We start from the raw sequence: 19,414 nt of genomic DNA, 5'->3' as shown, positions 1-19,414 counted from the left end.
AAAATGATACTTTGTCTTCTGCTGTGACTTGCTTGACCAGTCTAAAAGTGTCCATTTCCCTTGGAGTATTGCTCTGAGATTAATACATAATAATCAAACCTGAGATTGGAGTCATAGTTTTAGTATTCAGATCACTGTGATTTCTGTTAGAGCAGTTGACACTCCAAGGTCTTTCCATGTTCAACATCTTGATCCTGGCTGTAACTCTAGGTCCTACTTTGGCCCAGCCTTATTTAGTCTGGAGAAAAATGCCCAGGTCCACAGCCAAGTCTTCACTGGGAAACGGAAAGGGCTCAGCCACCAAGCTTAGGTTTTGAGGAGCTATATACAGATGAAGTTAGCTCATATGGCTTTTGCAGAAAGAAGGTACTGTGTGCTTAGCAGCTTGTGCTGCCTGCAGGAGTCTGATTCTTTAGCCTTGGCAGCCCTGACTCTGAACACAGACTGCTTTGGGAGAGGAAAAGGACAAGTGGAATCCCCAGGCAGACCTTGTCCTTTGCATTAAGTACTCCTGTTTATTCAGACTAAAAACCAGACCAGCTGACACAGGAAGTAAGGATTCTGGGAGTCAGTCAGGTGTCCTTCATGGCCTCCCCCAATGTTCAGAGTCCCTCTTCTCCATGTCCCTCTAGGATTAGCTGCCATTCTTTTGGGTTCCTGCAATAGAACTGAACCTACTAACCTTTCTACCCTTTTTGTTTTTTTTTTTCCTGCTCTTTCTCTCCTACAGAAAGAAAGCAAGAAGCTCTTCAGGTTGTGCCTCTGGTCATTTGAGCCTATTTTGTTGTTTATTTTCTACTGCTCTCTGATTACTGTGTGTATGTATATGTGTGCATGATCTGTGCCTCTGAGCTGTGGTTCACATTGGATAACATGTTTTTCCAGAAGTTTGTATGCATGCTTCTGCCGTGTGTGCTCATGCCATGTTCCCTGGAACGTAGTGAAAGAATGTGTGTGCTGTCATGGATGCACATTCAATATAGCATGTGTGTGCTTCCACTTGTATTCAGTCTGACACTGCAACACACTTGATTGCCCTCCTCTTCTCCTAGTTTGCACAGTGTGTGTCCATTTCCTACTTGTTGCCAACTCTAGCATATGTTGTAACCAACCCTGACTGAGCCCAGCATGTTCACATACTTTATATTTGAGTTCAGGAGCTACGACAGATATATTTAGGGTCTGGAACCCTAAGTATGAAAGTGCATTCATGCTTTTGAGCTAACTCCCTGACCTCTGGTTGGGCATAAGCCTCTGAACGTATACCTGTTGTGTGGCCATCACAAGCCTTGTGAAACACCAATGCCCTGTGCCTGTTAGTTATGGCTCTTGAATTTAGTGAGGATTTATTTATGTTGCTTGTGACTTTGGCTCTAACAAACACTGAATCCTGTTCAGATGAGTTTGTTCATAGGTTCTGAACCTATAAGCACAGGATTTATGTTCACCTGGACTTTTCTTTAGGTATATCTCTGTCTGGGAGCATACCTTCTATAAGTATTGGCTAGACTTCTTCCTGCTCCTTCCCTCCTTCAGTGTGCTGTGAATGCATGCTCTGTGCTTCTGCAAACTGTTGCCCTCTCTGAGCACAGGAAATGTTCACGATCTGGGCCTAGCTCCCAAAGACTTTTTTTGTCTGTTTTCTGAAGCCAAGTAGTTTCTGGCAAGTGTCTAATTCCAAAAATTAAAAAAAAAAAAAGAGGTAAGAATCCTTTCAGTACAGTAGCTGCTTCCAGAGGGAAGATATGGCCTGGTTGGTAGGGTCTAGGGATACACAGATCTCGGCCTCTGCCCCAGCATCCTTGGGAGACTTGTTCCCCATTGCTCTCACCCACTGTTGTTTCTCCTGTTGGCACATTCCTAGCCTTCCCCTTACCACTGTCCTCCCCTCCAGGACTAGGATGGGAGGCAGATGAGCTGGAATAGGGATGGAGTAGACAGATGGGTTAAAGCTTGGGGAACCTGGCAGGTGTTTACAGAGGAGGACCTCTAATCCTAAGTCCACCTGAACTGTTGCCCTCCTTTCCATCACCCGTCAGTCCGTCTTAGCTCCCCATACTCTTCTGTCTGTCACTCCATCCAGAGATAACCAACTTATTTTTGTCCCCCTTCTGGAGCTCATTTGCACTAGGATAGTTAAGGACCAAGGCAGTTGGGGTAAAAGGAACAAAGCTCGCTAGGAGGCTCCAGACGTGCCAGTATTGATTTCTTGTTACTCAAAAGCCTGCACGATGGCTTTCCTGGAGACCCCTGTTAACTTTAGAACTCTTTCTTCTCTGCACTGCTTAAAATTTTTTTCTTGTTCATCTGGCTTTGTGCTCTTGTTTTATGTAGAAACCTTTAAAAAGTGGGTTTTGTTGTTTTTTTTTTTTTTTGGTAACTGTTCTTTTCTTGATTGTTTGATACCTCAGTTTTCAACTTCTTATCCTAAGTTTTATGTACTGTAAAATCCACCAAAATCATAGCCCAAGTATTTAATCTGTCCTATAACCTCTTACTAGATAGTTTATAAAATGTAGGGGCTAGACTCACTCTTATCTTTACATAGTGAGCTTGAGGTTCAAGGACCCCAAGCTACACCAAGTTGTCCTCAATAAATGGGATCCCAAGAAATTCATTTCCCTTTCTGTCTCCCAATTGCTTATATAAAGAAGGTAAGAGTTTCAGCAGCCCTGAGATCTTTCTGTTTACTGTGGAGAAGGTACTGCTCATGACAGCAGTCTATTTGATGCCCATGGTAATAGGGTATTGGCTTAGACTTCAGATTGGTTCTGTCACAGAATGGTTCATATGACCTACTTTGCTCACTGCCCAACCAATAGGCACTCTTCCATTTCCCATGAGCTAACTTTTTTCTTCTCTTTTTAAAGATTTCAGATGATGGTGACTCCTCTATGCCTCAGTGGCTCCCAGACGGGTACGTGGTCCTCTGCAAGCTTCCTGTGGACTCCATCTTTTCTTTGGGGATATGTGAGACAGCTCCATATGCTGGATTGTGGGAGGGAAAGGAAAGGTCCCACCATGGGTTGGATGGCTGTCTGGGGTACAGGAAAGAGCTGCTGACTGACTCCTTAGAGGCTGAAGCAGGAACTTTGTGTAACAGTCCTTGGACCAGGAGAGATCACTTTAGCACTCACATCCTTGCCTGTCTAATTTCTCTCTCTCTCAATTTTATATTTGCATTGATTTTCTGCCTGTGTGTGTGAGGGTGTAGGATCCCCCAGAACTGGAGTTATAGACAGTTGTGAGCTACTATGTGGGTGCTAGGAATTGAACCACAATCATCTGGAAGAGCCAGTGTTCTTAACCATTGAACAATCATCTCTGAATGAGTAGTTTCTTATCTATCGTGTCATAGTGGAGATGTGCTTTTTATATAGAAAATAAAAGCCTTAGAATAAATATATTCATCTGAAATTTTTTCCTATTTCATTGTTGGTGTAGCTGATTGTTTTACTCCCTGGACTCAGTCCTGTTCTAGTTTTGAGTCACTTATTATATCCCATTCCAGTCAAGACACAAGTGGCATCCCTTCTGAGCTCTGGGTTCTGTCTGTGCTTTGTTTTTGACCCATGTGATTGCACCAGAGTCATTTTAGAGCTCAGCTGCTACCCATAACCTACTGATTGTTCTCAGGAGAGGAGCTCAAGTGTCCCCCAGGGCCTCTCCCTCCAGCAGCCCATTTAGTTTTCCTACCTTCCCTTTCCTGTTGCCCCACAAAGGCTTCTGACATCAGCTTCTCAGCTGCCTCCTCCCACTCTTAGCCAGGGAAGAATGTCAGACAGATCACAAAGTTAGCTACTACATTCTCTCCCTCCCTCCCTCCCTCCCTCCCTCCCTCCCTCCCTCCCTCCCTCCTTCTCTCTCTCTCTCTCTCTCTCCCTCCCTCCCTCCCTTCCTCCCACCTTCTCTCTCTCTCTCTCTCTCTTTCTCTCTCTCTCTCTCTCTCTCTCTCTCTCTCTCTCTCTCTCTCTCTCTTCTTACACACACACACACACACTGTCTTCTTTGGGCAAGTCGTTTGAAAGAGCCAGCCTTTTCCATCTCTTTCAAAACCTTTTGACTTAACCAAAGCATATTGTAGTTGTTAGAATTCACTGTGAATTCTTGTCACTAGTTGCTTCTTCAGTGAACATTAGATTCTTCTAATAATTATGAAATGTATATATACCAGTAGAGTCTATCCAAATTTGTTTTAAAATAGAATGCAAGGGTTTTCAAAATAATTTCCTCTTGTCTTCCTTTCTGTGCTTCTTAGGCTTGTTGGTCTCACTTAAACAAAGTCCACCGCCTGTGCTGAGAGAGCTAGTTCACTAGACATTTGTATGTTGAATTGGCTCTTCCAGCTTCTGGTCTTAACTCAATTTGTGGCTTCCTTTTTTGCCTATATCACAGTCACATCTGATTTTTCTGGGACTTCTATGTTTAGACCAGTTATGGTGCACAACCCAGCTACCCAGTATCTCTAGCTCATTGTTGTTACTGGAAGCAAATGCATGATTAGTTGAGTATGTTTGTGTGCATCTATAAACTGAAGACTCTGAGGCAGGAGGCCTGTGGTTTATGGCTATCCTTAGCTAGCTATATAGCGAATACAAGGCCAGCCTAGACAAAGCAGCGAGACCCTTTCTCAAAATAAAACCAAGTACATAAGGTTCATTTTAGCATTGAAAGAGCCAGAGCCTTTTTTTTTCTTTTTAACTCAACCGTATTTTATGAAGGTGACACTAAGACTCAAAGAGGAGGAGGAATATTGGACATAGGGAGTTGACCAAACTGCAGGCAAAATTCAGGTTATAGCAATATAAGACTGATACTCTTTTGGAGACATACTCTGTTTTCGCTTGTTCTTTTTTTTAAACTTTATGTTAATAATATTAGGCAACAACAAAATATTAGTATACCAAAGTGTAAACACTTTATAGGTTTTCAGTTGCTTTTGCTGTAATTTTTCTCTGGTTTCTGTTGACGGATATTTACGTAGGCATTTAGTATTGATCCAGACTATCACTATCAGAGTCCCTTCGCTGTTACCTCCTACCTCCACTCCTTGACTTTGTAAGTCTCCCGTTGCACTCCCTCAGCCTCTTCTGAGTTGTAGGAACTTAACTCTTCATGGAGACCCTCTGTGTCAGAAGTCTCAAGTAGACAGAACAGATGATCCTCTTACTGGTAGATGGAAGTCTCCCTCAACATGCCATTGTTTAGTAGTCTTACTTCCCTAAGCAGGAGGCTCTTCTGGTGGAGCCACCTTGTGGGCTTTGTTGTAGCCTAGGCTATACTAGACTTCTCTTTGAGGAGTTATCTGGTCTATGTAGGAGCGGAAGCCCTCTTGGTACCAGTTCCCAAGTTGCCTTTTGAAGTACAAGCATCATCAAATAAACAAAAGTGTCTTGAATTGTTCCAGTGAGGTAAAAGAGCTTTCATACATTACTGAAATGGCAGGAAGCACTGAGAAACTAAAAGAAGATTCCATTGTTAATCTCTTGGATTTCTTTCCTCACTTACTGTCTTCCTTAATCTTTTAGAGGTACATGGAGGTTAGTTCATCATCCTCTGAGCAGGAGGAGAACAAGGATAATAGAATAAAGGACCCGGCAGTAGGACAAAGCTAGGACTAAAGATTCTGATGCTTTCTTCTCTCCTTAGGCCAGCTGGAGGGCTCTATGGCATTGACAGCATGCCAGATCTACGAAAAAAGAAGCCACTGCCACTTGTCAGTGATCTGGTGAGTGAAACCTCTGACATTAGCTCAGTAGTAGCCTTTGGATATACACTCCGATAGGACTTGGCAAACTCTCAGGATTAGAATCAGCCATTTCAGATTTACTGATACTTAATAATGGTTTCAGTGGATCCTAGTTCTAAATTACTTCTAAGCCAGGACCCTGGGTTCTTCAATGAGTCAAGTTCCTACCTGGAACATTTGTAGCTTATGCCTTAAATACTGAATTCAAAGATCTTATATCAGGCATCTTAATTCCTCTAGGTAGCTTTGCAACCTTTTCTGATAACTACCCCAACCCCCTTTAATTTAGATTACTGACACCTTGGTGTGTGATACAAATAGCTGGAGCTTGATCCTTCCTAGAAGTCAAATGAAAACTTCCTAAAACATAAGTTCTATAGACTGTGTCTTAACCTAAGACATTGAGAAGATATGATAAAACATTTGTGGAACTGAATTGCATTAGGCTTAGGAGTTAAAGGTGCTCTTGGAATCTCAAGGATGACCAAAACCTCCTACTCTAGGGCTTACATTTATTTATTTATTTAAATTTTTTTTCAAGAGAGGGTTTCTCTGTAGCTTTGGAGCCTGTCCTGGAACTAGCTCTTGTAGACCAGGCTGCCCTCGACTCACAAAGATCCACCTGCCTCTGCCTCCCGAGTGCTGGGATTAAAGGCGTGCACTACCACTGCCCGGCTTAGGCCATACTTTCTAAAGCAGGATCAATGTGAGCAATTTTCTGTAGCCTGTGAGTGGTAGGAATAGAGTGGGACCTAGGCTTTCCCAGAGGCAGCTCTAAGGACAGATATGAGGTGTGAGGATTCAGCAGGATTTGAACCCTCTTCTTTTTTGTAAGTCTCCTGTTTTCTACTCCTGTGACTCTTATTTCTCTCTGTTCTGTCCATTCTGGTTTTCCTATCCACTCCTTTTCTTTTTTCTCCTATTCTCTGTTCTCTTTTTCTCCTACCAGTTTCTCTTTCCTTCACTGGGTGAATGGAAATGTCATTTCCCTTATTTTCATCACCATTTCTTCCTTTCTTTACTTCCTACCAGTTCTGTATCTTCTTTTTCATTCTCTTGTTAGTGTACCTTATCTTCCACCAGCTTCTCATCTAGCTGGTAGAAGGTGGATTCTGATCTCATATTTTCCTTATTATCATTTCCTTTATTATCTTCTTGCTTACCTTTCTTCTTACTCTTTTATCTCTACCTCCCTTCCCTTTCTCCACAAACTGGTCTAGATCATTTCTTGTTTTCCCTCCTCTGTCTTTTAGCTTTGCCTGTTTTTCACTTTGAGACACACTGGCCCTTAGAGTAGGTACTCTCAGCCTGGGCCCTGGGCAGCTCTCTGGATGAGAGACAGTTTTAGTAGATAGAGTTATTAGAACATGTCTCTGTGGTAAACTAGAGGAAAGAACCTCTTAGTTGCCTCTGAAAGTTTTTATGCCCTTAGGGGACTTTAACATCATGTTGTTCCTTTCTTTGCTTTCCTCTGCACAGGCTATGGTGAGTGCATCCAGGGCCCTTCCCCGTCCTCTTAAGAGTCCACATTCCCAAATTATTTGGGCCCCTCTCAACTGATGTTCTTGCTGAGGCTCATGAGTTCTGCCTGCTCAATTTCTGCTGCCTTAATGAAGTCAAGTGTCTTCCAGGGGCCTCCTTTAAGACTTTGGCTTGGCAGAAACATGGAATTCCTCTACATAAGAACCTGGCTAGCAGGACAGCCCCCATTATTGAACTTTACTCTCTGTCCTGTTTGGCCTCCACTGCCCCTTTTTACTTGCCAAATACCCTGTTTATTTGGGCTTCTGGCCTTTATTTCCCCATGGATTGGGTGTGGGGAGGTATCTGGGCATAGGAGTTAGCATGGATGGTTCTTATATGTGACTCTGATAGCTTGTGTGTGTATTTCATTCTTATAACCTGTTCCTTACTATATTCTAAGCTTTTCATTTTTCCTTTGCCTTCTCATAGACAAGGAATTTCTATGGGATAAGATACCCTAAGAATAGTGAAAGAGGAAAGACAGCCCTTTGGATGGTGGCTATCCTGAAAGAAGTATCATACTAACATTGCTAGAACAGTCCCTTGCGGACCTGGGGTGTTACATCTCAACCTGGGACTCTATTACCTATTACCCAGGGGCACTTTCTGAGTGACAGTGAAAGTAGAATGGTTATCTGTTATAGTCAAGTGGCATTAGAAACTTCAGGACTTTGCTAGTCTTTTGTGGCAACCAGGGTTGACAGACAGCTCTTCTCTCATAGTCACTGGTTCAGTCACGGAAAGCGGGGATTACTTCTGCAATGGCTACACGTACCTCTCTCAAGGATGAAGAGCTGGTAAGTAACTCATGGACTTTTGTTGAGTCTACTGGCATCAGGATTGATCATCTTTGTAGCCATACTAACTATGAATTTTAAAATTCTGGACATATATGGTGGCCAAGATAATATCTGGTCTTAATTTTCTACACTGGGAGAAACAAGAGTCCAGATTGGAGTATTAAAGCATATGGGCACTGATCGTGGGTTGTTTTTTTTTTTTTTAAGATTTATTTATTTATTATGTATGCAGTGTTCTGTCTGTCTGTTTGCTGGCCAGAAGAGGGCATCAGATCTCATTACAGATGGCTGTGGTTGCTGGGAATTGAACTCAGGACCTCTGGAAGAGCAGTCAATGCTCTTACCCTCTGAGCCATCTCTCCAGTCCCTGATCTTGGGGTTTTATAGTGAGTCGTTTACCCTCTTGTTTCTCTAGAGTAAATGAATGTTCAGATTCAACTATCGGCCCATGCTGGATGACTAGAAGTAAATTTAGTGGGGCCTTCTCTGTGCCAGGCTGGGCTCTGGGCTGGCCCAGGCTAGGTTGTGTTATTCAGAGAAGAAACCAGGTTGCAGCCCTGGCACTTTTCAGCATGGTCATACAGTTGTTGGTATGTGATGGGACATGTGTCTTTCAGAAATCCCATGTGTATAAGAAAACTCTGCAGGCCTTAATCTACCCCATCTCGTGTACCACACCCCACAACTTTGAGGTCTGGTCAGCTACTGCTCCTACCTACTGCTATGAGTGTGAAGGTTTGCTCTGGGGCCTTGCCCGGCAAGGCATGCGCTGCAGCGAGTGTGGAGTCAAGTGCCATGAGAAGTGCCAGGATCTGCTCAATGCCGATTGCCTACAACGTGAGTCATCCCATGGGGTGAGGACTGGGGAGCAGGAGCAACGGGGACTTTCTAAAACAGTCTTCAGCAAACAGCAGTGGTGTCTGGTTTATTATTTTTCATTCTGATTTACTCTGAGGGTTTTTACTTTTCAGAAAAGTAAGGTACTGAATCAAGAGATATTGCTTTTCCAAACAATGGGCCTTACAGTTTCCCTTAACTTCCTTTAGGGAAAATCCTTGAACTTTCTATAACCTTCTGTTGGAGCTCAAATCTCTTGCAGGATTCATTTGGTTCCAGAGGCTCAACTAGAATAGTATACACCATTGCTCATGTGACTAGAGCATGTTTAATCAAGGACTGAGAGGACAAGAGAGTTCTGTGAATTTCCAGGCCTCCCAGAGAAGCCTCCCATCGGTCTATCTAGATCCTAGGAGACAGGGTTTATTACTTGTAGACAGATCTTCTAGACAACAAAAGTTTTAGGTAGACGGAGCAACAGACTATAAGGAAAGTGTACCAGATGCTCAAAGCCCAGCTACGTATGTCACGTGTGCCGCTGATGGTATTTGCACATAGGAACAGGAAAAGCAACAAGTTCCTAGCAGGGAAGGTGATAGTACTCAAAGTTACTGCCACTCTGCCCACCTTTTACTGAGTTTGCTCTCAGTGTAGCCAGACTTCAGGAAGAATGGCAGTAAAGGAATGTAGGTAAGTATTCTCTTAGCCCTCTATGTCTCCCAGCTGTTACTCATAATAATGCTTTAAAGGTTGTAGTAAAAGAAGATAAGCAGATAATAATTGTGACGATTTCTTGAGCAATTGCTGCATACCGAGAAAGAATGTGTATTATAATATACATGTTGAAAGACTGTGTATTATACTCTTGTGCCAGACATGATAGGACACACCCTTAATCCCAGCATTGGGAGGCAGAAGCAGGCAGATCTCTATGAGTTCAAGGCCAGCGTGGTCTACATAGTGAGTTCTTAATTCTAGGACAATTAAGGCTACATAGTGAGACCCTGTCTCAAATAACAAAGTAAAAGAAAAAATCCCAGGAGATAAATGCCACTGTTTTCTCACAGAGAGAAAGTAGTTCACAAAACTAGGAGTGGTAGAACTAGGGTTTAAACCCAGGTTTGATACCAAAGATTTTATTTTCTTATCATACTACAGTATTTGTTGAGATTAAAAGCACTAGAACCATAGAGTACAACCCAATTGGCAGGTAAGATTGGCTGAATTGTCTTGGCCACCTACCATTGCTCCACAACATCTGAAACACCCTTTGGATATATTTTGACCATAGAGTTAGAGACTTGATGGAGACTCTTCCAATATTTATCTAAACAAAATAGTATAATAAATTCCCATCATCATTATCAAGATTTTGCTACCTTTCAAATTTTATTTTAAACTCCTCTGGGCAGGCAGCTGGCATCACAGTGATCACCTTTTTGAAGGGAATTCACAGTATCCTTAAACTTCCCCCATTGTTTCATGCCTCTTCCCACCACTTCTTCCTGACTTGACCTTGGTCTGGGAGGTAGCCTGTTGCTTAGTTCAGGTTTCTGGACCATCCTTCAGGGGCTGCTGAAAAGAGCTCTAAACATGGAGCTGAGGACAGGACGCAGAACATTATTATGGCTATGAAGGATCGTATGAAGATTCGAGAACGGAATAAACCAGAGATCTTTGAGGTTATCCGAGATGTCTTCACAGTGAGCAAAGTTGCCCATGTGCAGCAGATGAAAACAGTGAAGCAGAGTGTCCTGGATGGTACCTCCAAATGGTCAGCCAAAATTACCATCACTGGTAAGCAAGCTAAAGTTTGAGGGCTTAGGGAGACCGTGGGGAAAGCACGAGGAGGAAGCATCTCAAGTATAAGGGAGCAAGGCATTGAGGAAAAAGAATTTATAACTGAGAAGAAAAGAGAATCCTATCATTTATCACTCCTCTCCCACTTAGACCCTGGTGCTAGAAGAGGCCAGTATCCACAAGCACTATGAACCATAATACAAGCATATCCAAACAATCTGACATTGTATACTCATTTGGATTTTATAAAAACTGGGCATGGGAGGAAAGGGGTAAGGAGGGGACCAAAGACTATTTGACTGGTGGTTTGTTGTATGGTGGGCAGAACTGAAGCATGTGTACATTAGAGAGTTAAGGACCAGTGAGGTCGGTGGCCATTGATCAGGAAGTACTCAGGGAAGAAGATGAGGTTCCTGGATTAAACTTTGAAGGAGAAGTTGGTAGCCTATGGCTAAGGTTAGATGTGGAGAAGTAAGGCTCCTGTGCATATACAGGAGGCTTCTCTAAGTTGGAGAGAATGTGGTCAGTGCTATGGGAACTTGTGACTTAACTCTGAAATGTACTTTTCTGATTTGTGCTTGCGCTGCAGTGGTTTGTGCCCAGGGCCTACAAGCTAAAGATAAGACAGGATCCAGTGACCCTTATGTGACTGTGCAAGTTGGGAAAACCAAGAAGCGTACCAAAACCATCTTTGGAAATTTGAATCCTGTTTGGGAAGAGAAGTTCCATTTGTAAGTCACACATGACTCTCTGTCTGGAAACTTATATATTTTAGAAGCGATATTAGAACCCACTTTTCTGGCTTGAGCCCTAAGACTGGACAAAGACTATGGAGATTCTCACCTGTCTCACTGGGCAGCAGCCATACTTTCTTTGGGTTTCTTCTTACAGTCTTTGGTAGTTTACCCAAACCCTGTCTTAACTAGGTCAGTTTATGGGTCCTGGTGTTTTTTCTAGCACTAGAACAATTTTACTACTACCCTGTGATTCCTCCCTAACTCTGCCTAGGAAGTATGAAGTTTTTCTCAGGACTGAGGAAAGGATGTCTTGCCTATAACTGGGTAATTATGCTTGAAAATGGCAATTGGGTCTGGAGGCGTTTCCCTCTTTCCTAAGGAAAGTCTTTCTTCCTACCCCAGCACATTCCTCCATTCCTTTCCCCTTACCTCTCTTCCTTACAGACTATTTCACCAAATCCTAGAACTTGAATGCAAGTCTGGAGTGGCCAGATGCTTTGTCTTACGTCCTTACTCCCCAAAGTATAAGACCAGGACTTTGGGTCTGAATCTGCTAAGCAGGCTAACTATACAGAAAGCAGGTTCTGCTGAGTCCTCTGAGCACTCAGGGAAAGGGATTGGGATACAATGAAATTACTCTCCAGTCCAGGTAGCAGTTACTGAGTAAAGCACCTGTGTGTTTGAGAATCTGAATCGTTCCTATAGCTACTTTAAAATGAACTGTTTCACGGTTGTCATCTTTTACTCACTATAGATGAACAATTTATTCAGTTCCTATTTTATGCAAGATACTTTACATGGTACCGTTCATCTCAGACTGAGTGATAGAGTTTCTGTCTTCAAGATGTGCACTGTTGACTTAGCCATTATTTTTTCAGTAGAGAAGTTACTATTGCAGTATAGTATTTTAATGGAAATATCTTGAATATAGAAAGATATGAAAATGGAGGGAATTGAGTAAAACATTCTGCTTGCTACTACTAGTTTGCGCTGAGAGACCAAGATCCAGAAAACAGCTTCTGGGGAGGAGAACAAAATTGGAGACAGGCATCTCCCTTCTCCAAAGCAAAACACCACAGAAGAGAAGCCATTCAAGGGAATAATAGAGTGGTAGAAATTCATAAGCCCTGAGTTGGTACATGGGAGAATTAGAAAACTAAGCAGATATGACCTAATCACCCTACTAGGATCGTGTCTTGGACTCTGAGGAAGGAGCTACCAGTTGTTTCTGGAACCCTGGTGTTGTCCTGTTGGAACTGATGATACAGTTAGCTGCATAAGAAGCCAGACTTGACCATAACTACTCATTTCCTTCCTATCCATAAGGATTGAAAACCTTTTGCTTGGATAGACTATTCACTTGGAATCTGAGTGCCACAATCTGCTGTAATTTTCTCTTTCTTTTTCAAGTGCAGTTGGTGGAACTTTGGGGGCTGGAAACTGGAAGTGATAGTGATGCTGCTAGGTCTGTCCGACCTAATTCTCTACCTGCTTCTTCCACAGTGAGTGCCACAACTCTTCCGATCGCATCAAGGTACGTGTGTGGGATGAGGATGATGACATCAAATCCAGAGTGAAACAGCGGCTGAAGCGGGAGTCTGATGATTTCCTTGGTCAAACCATCATTGAGGTTCGGACACTCAGTGGAGAGATGGATGTCTGGTACAATCTGGGTGAGGAAACTGAGTCATAAAATGTTACTGTGATTGGAGACCATTCCAAGGGATCTAGGAAATCTATCAAATCACCAAACTCCAGATCATAGCCTGTATAGAACTTGCCTTACCTTTAGAGAGCTGACCATTGGTAATGGTGGAAAACGGAATGGCAATGGCTAAAACTTAGTTCTAGTTTGTACATTCTTCAAGTTTCAGATCTTTTCATCTCCATCCTAATCCCTAATCCCTAATCCCTGTAAGTCTCTGACCACTCCTGTTCTTCCACTTAGTACAAGATTATTTATAGAATCTGTGGCCACTTGGGTTGTTGCCATTTCCCCCTTGAATTAAACCAGGATAGGGCTATATCTGTAGTTGCATTGCTGTGAATCCCAAGTCTTCTTTCCTTTGTAGAGAAGAGGACAGACAAGTCAGCTGTCTCAGGGGCTATTCGACTACAAATCAATGTGGAGATCAAGGGAGAGGAGAAGGTAGCCCCATACCATGTGCAATATACATGTCTCCATGAGGTGAGCAGCACTTTGAAAGTGGAGAGCTGGAAAGCAGGGGTGGGTTTTGACTATAAGTAAGATTTGCAAGTGCTTGGAGACCTAGGACCATTTTTGTTGTTGTTTTATTATTGGTTCATTGTGCTATTTTGGTTAACCTGAGGGACTAGACCTGTTCTTTGCATTCACTATGAGAACTTCCTGCAATGACCTTTGGAAAGACTAAGCAGTGATGTAAAGAAAATTTTCTACTGAAATTTTTAGTTATGATGTGCTTCATTCTTTCTACTCTATGTCCTGCAGAACCTTTTCCATTACCTCACAGACATTCAGGGCAATGGAGGAGTCTGGATCCCAGAGGCACGGGGTGATGATGCATGGAAGGTGTACTTTGATGAAACAGCTCAAGAAATTGTGGATGAATTTGCTATGCGCTATGGCATCGAGTCCATATATCAGGCCATGACGTGAGGCTCCCCTGGGGTCCTGGGAAATAGCTACTAATGCTTTAGGTAGCTAATGAAGGCACAAGACATAGTAGACAGGTGCTTAGTAACCGTAAAGTGCAGCGATTCCATACTTTCCTCTTTGAACTGGGTGGAGTGTGTCCATGCCTTAATGCAAAGAAGCTGTATTAGAAAGGGAGTATATTTGCCAGCGTCTCAGGAATTTGCCTGTTTACACACCAAGATCATGATTAGGAAAGGAAAAAGGCGTGAGTAGGTATACAAAGACAGAGACACAGATAGCACATGTCTGAGCAAATACAGTGTGTTTTTGCCCATGTACGCATATGCATAGCCAACAAGCTGACTTAGATTGAGTCAACAAAGAATGCTCTAAGCTGTAGGGAAAATATTTCTCTGTGGAATCCACCAGTGCACCTGCAGTAGAAATTCTTGTTTATTGGGAGAAACATCAGTTGGTGGTATTGCCATAGAGGTGTACATAGGAATCCATACTGCATAAGCAGAGGAAGGCAATTTGACCTGGCTTTACTTCCACAAACCGTAATTGGCTTCTTACTTGACTTCTACTACAAACTGTGAAGAGTCTTTGAGAATGTGGTTTCTGTCTTTCAGGCATTTTGCGTGTTTGTCATCCAAGTACATGTGTCCTGGTGTACCAGCAGTGATGAGCACCTTACTGGCCAACATCAACGCCTATTATGCTCACACAACTGCCTCCACTAATGTCTCTGCATCTGATCGTTTCTCGGCCTCCAACTTTGGTGTGAGTGTGATAAAATACATGTATCAAAATGCTGCCATTTGATGGTTTGGTGTGTTCTGGCCTGTTGTATAGATTGACTGACGTGCCTAATATTCAGATAGTTGCTACCTTGAAAGAAAATCCTTTTTTTCTTCTAGATAAGATAATTGATAGAGTATCTTCAGACTCTAAGAAGTGATGGCACCACTATGCTGTAGAAGACATTCTGTGTCAACCCAGACAAAACTCCTCTAGTCAGGACCATAATTGAATCACAATGTTGTTTAGTCTTGCAGTCTTTACTCTGAATGTCACCTGACATAAATTCAGGATAAGCAGGATGAAATGACCTATCACAAATGTTCTGTATGTAGGCATAAAATTACTGATATCTCCACATTCTACTGCATCTGTGGTCCCTGACTTTGGGTATTTGTAATGTTTTTGTTGTTAATAAGTTTTTCTGTAGACGAGTTAATGTTACTGATTAAGCCAATCAGATCCCATTATATATTGACTTAATATCTATTGATGTAATCAATATGAATTCTAGAAATGTTGTGCTAACAGCCTATAGGTGTGTGATTCTACATTTAATGACACTTTTTCTATGAAAATCAAACTGTGAAAATAGTACATATTATATATTTTAAAATTAAAATATATACTAAGGAAAATTGCATGAAACTTAGTTAAAATAGATACTTCTTGTGTCTTTCTGACATCTTTCAAATACAGCACTATTTTCTCTCTCATCATTGCTAGACTCTGTCTCTTAAGAATGCCCCAGGATAGCTGGGTAATAGTAGTGCATGCCTTTAAGCCCAATACTTGGGAGGCAGAGGCAGGTGGATCTCTGAGTTCAAGGACAACCTAGTTTACAGAGTGCATTCTAGGACACTCAGGGCTACCCAGAAACCCTGTCTTAAACACCCCCGCCCAAAGAAAAAGAATACCCAAGAGGCTCTTTGGCACCAAGGTGGCAAGGAAGAGGTGAAGACCCAGTCTCTGTTAGGCTCTTCAGACTATGTAGACTAAGAAGACTGAGTGGACACTGGCCTCACTTTTCTGGCATGCAGCTGTGGGAAGGTGGCCTAGGGGGGTCTTATAGGGAAGTGAGGCAAGGGGCCTGTGATGGGATGAGGAAGATCCAGAATGTGGTAGTCTATATAGGAAAAGTGTCCTGAGGGGAGGGAAGTTGGGAGCTTGAGAGTGTCTGATTGGGACCAGGATTGCAAAGTGAAGGTAGTTAGAAGCAGAGTGTCTTGGGTGCCCACTGTTCTTGTCCATCCATATGCCTGGCTCCTTACCCCCCACTCTGAGTTAATAGCCACTCATTGGCAGGGCTTGGGTATGGGTTGTCTTTTCCCAGCTCTTCCAAGGTCCTTACTACCTGCAAAGAAGCTGAAAGGGCTCCCGAGGGACGGTGAAGGCCATGGCTCTGAGATACTCTTGAAAACCATACTTGGCCTCTACAGCCTGAGTTCACATCACCTACCCCTGACAATTCCAGACTTCTCTTCCAATCTCCCTGTGAGCTATTTTGGGCTTGTCTCTTTCTCTTAATCATATGAGTCAAACCAAGGATGACTCAGCTAGACCCTCATCTTAGGCCTTCCCAGACTCTGCTGCTAGGGTTGGGAAGAGCAAAGTAGAAACTGCCTCTTCAAAGCACCCAGGATGAGGTCTCTTTCCAGCCCTGAGTCTTTTTTTCAGTGGACCTTTCCCCAGGTCCTTGGACCCACGAGATGTGGCTGATGCTCAGGGATACCCAGTCCCCCAACCCTGCTTGATCATGTCACTAATTATTTCCAGTGCTCTCTAGTGCCTTGAAGGTTTTAATCATCTTCTAGATATGGCGTGACTAATATATGCACACTGCTTAAGCTTCTGCTCATCAACAAATGCTTTATTTAAAGCTAAAAAAAAATACACCAACAGAAGCTCAGAGATCTCAGAGACTTAGGAGCAAGTCAGAGAAAGTGTTTGAATTTCCTTTTGCCTGACTAAGATGAATTAAGGTCTCAAGCAGACAGAGATATACTTACTGATCACATCCTTGTGTTAGGAAGAGATTTTTTTCCCTTTTCAGGGATATGAATGTCTCTTTGTCAGCATGAAAAGGTTTCCTAGTTTAAGACAGTGCTGTTGAAAAAAATGGAACAGGGTTCATCTAGTCTGTTCTCCTTTACAACAGTTGTTCCCATGGACAGAGATTAGAAAAGATGTCCCCTCCCACTCCCTTTTTCACTGTTTTTTTTCTCACCCTCAGAAAGAGAGATTTGTGAAACTGCTGGATCAACTACACAACTCACTGAGAATAGACCTCTCTACATATAGAGTAAGTGAAGACAAGCTGTGGGTAGAGTAATAAGTAATATCAAACTCAACCTGGAAGACACGGGAAAATCTTAGTTATAAGGATGAAAGGCAAGGAAACTGATCTGTGCCATTATGCCCACCTGGATGCCCAATGCCGTAAATACCATGGTTCTTCTGACTCTAAGGATCATTACAGTCTATAGCTAGCACATATGATGGCTTTTAGTGGACAGGTCGCTTTTCAGCCCTATTCATATCACTCTAGCCAACTTTCTAACGACATAATCTCCCCAGAACTTCCCTTAAAATATTAGATACTAGTCAATATTAGTCAATTTTTTTCTTTCTTTCTTCCCTCCTTCCTTTCCTCCCTCCCTCCCCCTCCCTTCCCTCTTCTCAATTCCTAAGAGACATATGAATCTTTGGCCAGGGGAAGAAAGAGTAGCCTGTCTTGGACAAGTAAACTATATTAGGTGTTATACCTTTTTCTGGTATAGGAGTAAATAGATGTAGGAGAGTGGGTACCCAGGATGAGAAAATGGACAGCTTCTCAGCTCCTTTTAAATTGGATCTTCTTACACTGGCTTTATCACTCGCTTCAAATGTTAGGAATGTCCACACCAGGCATTAGAAAGTACATTAGAAAGTAAGTGCAAGAGCAGCCTCCAGCTTAACAAAAGTGAGGCTTTGGTTATCTGCCCCTTCCTTACTCTGCATTTTCACGAATAATGGAGAAGTAACTATAATCTCACCTTGGCATTAGTAGCCATCTACAGGCTTAAAGCTGACAGAGCTCAGTCTTTCCTTTCAACTCTCCATGCAGCTTCCTCCTAAAATTCATATCAAAGAGAATAATCTGTGACATACAGGAAAGTCCTAAAGAATTTACTTCAAAGATTTTGTTCAAAACTCTGCCATCTGCTGGTGTCAGAAAACTAGATGAACAGGGTAGATTGAAAGTACAGGTTCTGCATTCAAGATCACTGACTGACAGCTGGGGAGCCTGGAGGACCAAACTAGGACCTCTGCATGTGGGTGACAATTGTGTAGCCTAGACTGTTTGTGGTACCCCTGGCAGTAGGACTAGGATCTATCCCTGGTGTATGAGCTGACTTTTTGGAGCCTTGGAGCCCATTCCATATGACTGGGATACCTTGCTCAGCCTCGATACAGGGGGAGGGTCTCTGCCTCAATGGAACAGGCCAGGCTTTGTTGACTCCCCACGGGAGGCCTTACCCTTTCTGAGGAGTGGATGAGGGGGATGGGTTGAGGGAGGGGAGAGGAAAGAGGTGAGGGAGGGGAAACTGGTTGGTATGTAAAATGGGTAAAGAATTTTAAAAAAGAAAGTACAGGTTCTGGATCTCAGTTTGGTCATTAGCATGGCTTCACTTATATTCATGATATACAGTTAGATTGTAGTTTTTGAAGTACTCATTGGGTGTAAGAATCTTCATCCAAGAAGGGGAGGATGGAAAGAGGGGGAGGGTGACTGTATCTGTGTTCATCTGAACAAATGCGTATACATTCATGAGAAGTAAATTTGGGAAGAAGTGTGGCTTTCTGAGTTGTAAAGTATTCATCTTGGCACCAGGCAAGGACCTGTCTGCATCAGTAATGTACATTGCCCAGCTCAGCTATAGAAAACCCCAGTGGGCAGCAGTTAGGGAAACTGTGGTTTCATTACTTTTGGCAGTGAAGGTTTTGTGTTCCTCTGTTCCTTTCTTAACACTGGCTTGATTTGTAACAGAATAACTTCCCTGCTGGGAGCCCTGAGAGACTTCAGGATTTAAAGTCTACCGTGGACTTGCTGACCAGCATTACTTTCTTCAGGATGAAGGTAAGGGTGGACAGAACTGGCTAGTGCTGGCCTGAGGATTTGGCCATGGAAACCTGGAGAACAAGAGTCATTGGACAGTCTGAAGCTACAGGATTCATCCACTTCCAAACACGCCAGTTCCCCAGATTTCTTCTAAAAGTGTGCAATGCATAGATGAGTGAGGAAGACCTGGAGGTTCTCCTCATCTGCTACCCTGCTGTATCATCATAGGGTTTGCTCACTAGTTTCTAAGGGAAGAGAGACGTATGAGCGGTGCAGGTGCTTAGTCCAGGACAGTAGGAACTTGCTTCTGCTTCTCATATCTTGGTGGATCAGGAAGCAGAGAGAACTGGGAGAGCAGTGCCACACTCTACTCTCAAAGGTCTGCTCCTCGTGATCTGTGTCTGATAGTTAGACACTGTGACCCAGAGGTTCCACAGCCTCCCAAAA

General features: G+C 42.9%; 1 protein-coding gene across 6 annotated transcripts in view; it reads left to right on the top strand.

The window, feature by feature from the left end:
- The window catches only part of Unc13b (unc-13 homolog B), a 210,996-nt gene that overhangs the window by 174,070 nt on the left and 17,512 nt on the right, over positions 1-19,414 (top strand). For 5 of the 6 annotated variants that reach the window (XM_075967443.1, XM_075967442.1, XM_075967440.1 and 2 more), the window contains 12 exons: positions 2,871-2,917; positions 5,650-5,728; positions 7,996-8,070; positions 8,691-8,910; positions 10,480-10,707; positions 11,300-11,441; positions 12,951-13,120; positions 13,520-13,635; positions 13,918-14,081; positions 14,697-14,847; positions 17,099-17,167; positions 18,896-18,985. In XM_075967443.1, coding sequence (XP_075823558.1) covers positions 2,871-2,917; positions 5,650-5,728; positions 7,996-8,070; positions 8,691-8,910; positions 10,480-10,707; positions 11,300-11,441; positions 12,951-13,120; positions 13,520-13,635; positions 13,918-14,081; positions 14,697-14,847; positions 17,099-17,167; positions 18,896-18,985 — 1,551 coding nt within the window. Of the gene's footprint in view, positions 1-730; positions 754-2,870; positions 2,918-5,649; positions 5,729-7,995; positions 8,071-8,690; positions 8,911-10,479; positions 10,708-11,299; positions 11,442-12,950; positions 13,121-13,519; positions 13,636-13,917; positions 14,082-14,696; positions 14,848-17,098; positions 17,168-18,895; positions 18,986-19,414 lie in introns of all 6 variants that reach the window. The other variant, XM_075967438.1, reaches the window with a different exon arrangement.

The sequence above is a fragment of the Microtus pennsylvanicus genome, chromosome 3, assembly GCF_037038515.1.
Source record: "Microtus pennsylvanicus isolate mMicPen1 chromosome 3, mMicPen1.hap1, whole genome shotgun sequence".
Classification (NCBI taxonomy): domain Eukaryota; kingdom Metazoa; phylum Chordata; class Mammalia; order Rodentia; family Cricetidae; genus Microtus; species Microtus pennsylvanicus.
The sequence above is the reverse complement of the archived record's forward strand: the minus strand, read 5'-3'. Positions and strand labels throughout refer to the sequence as shown.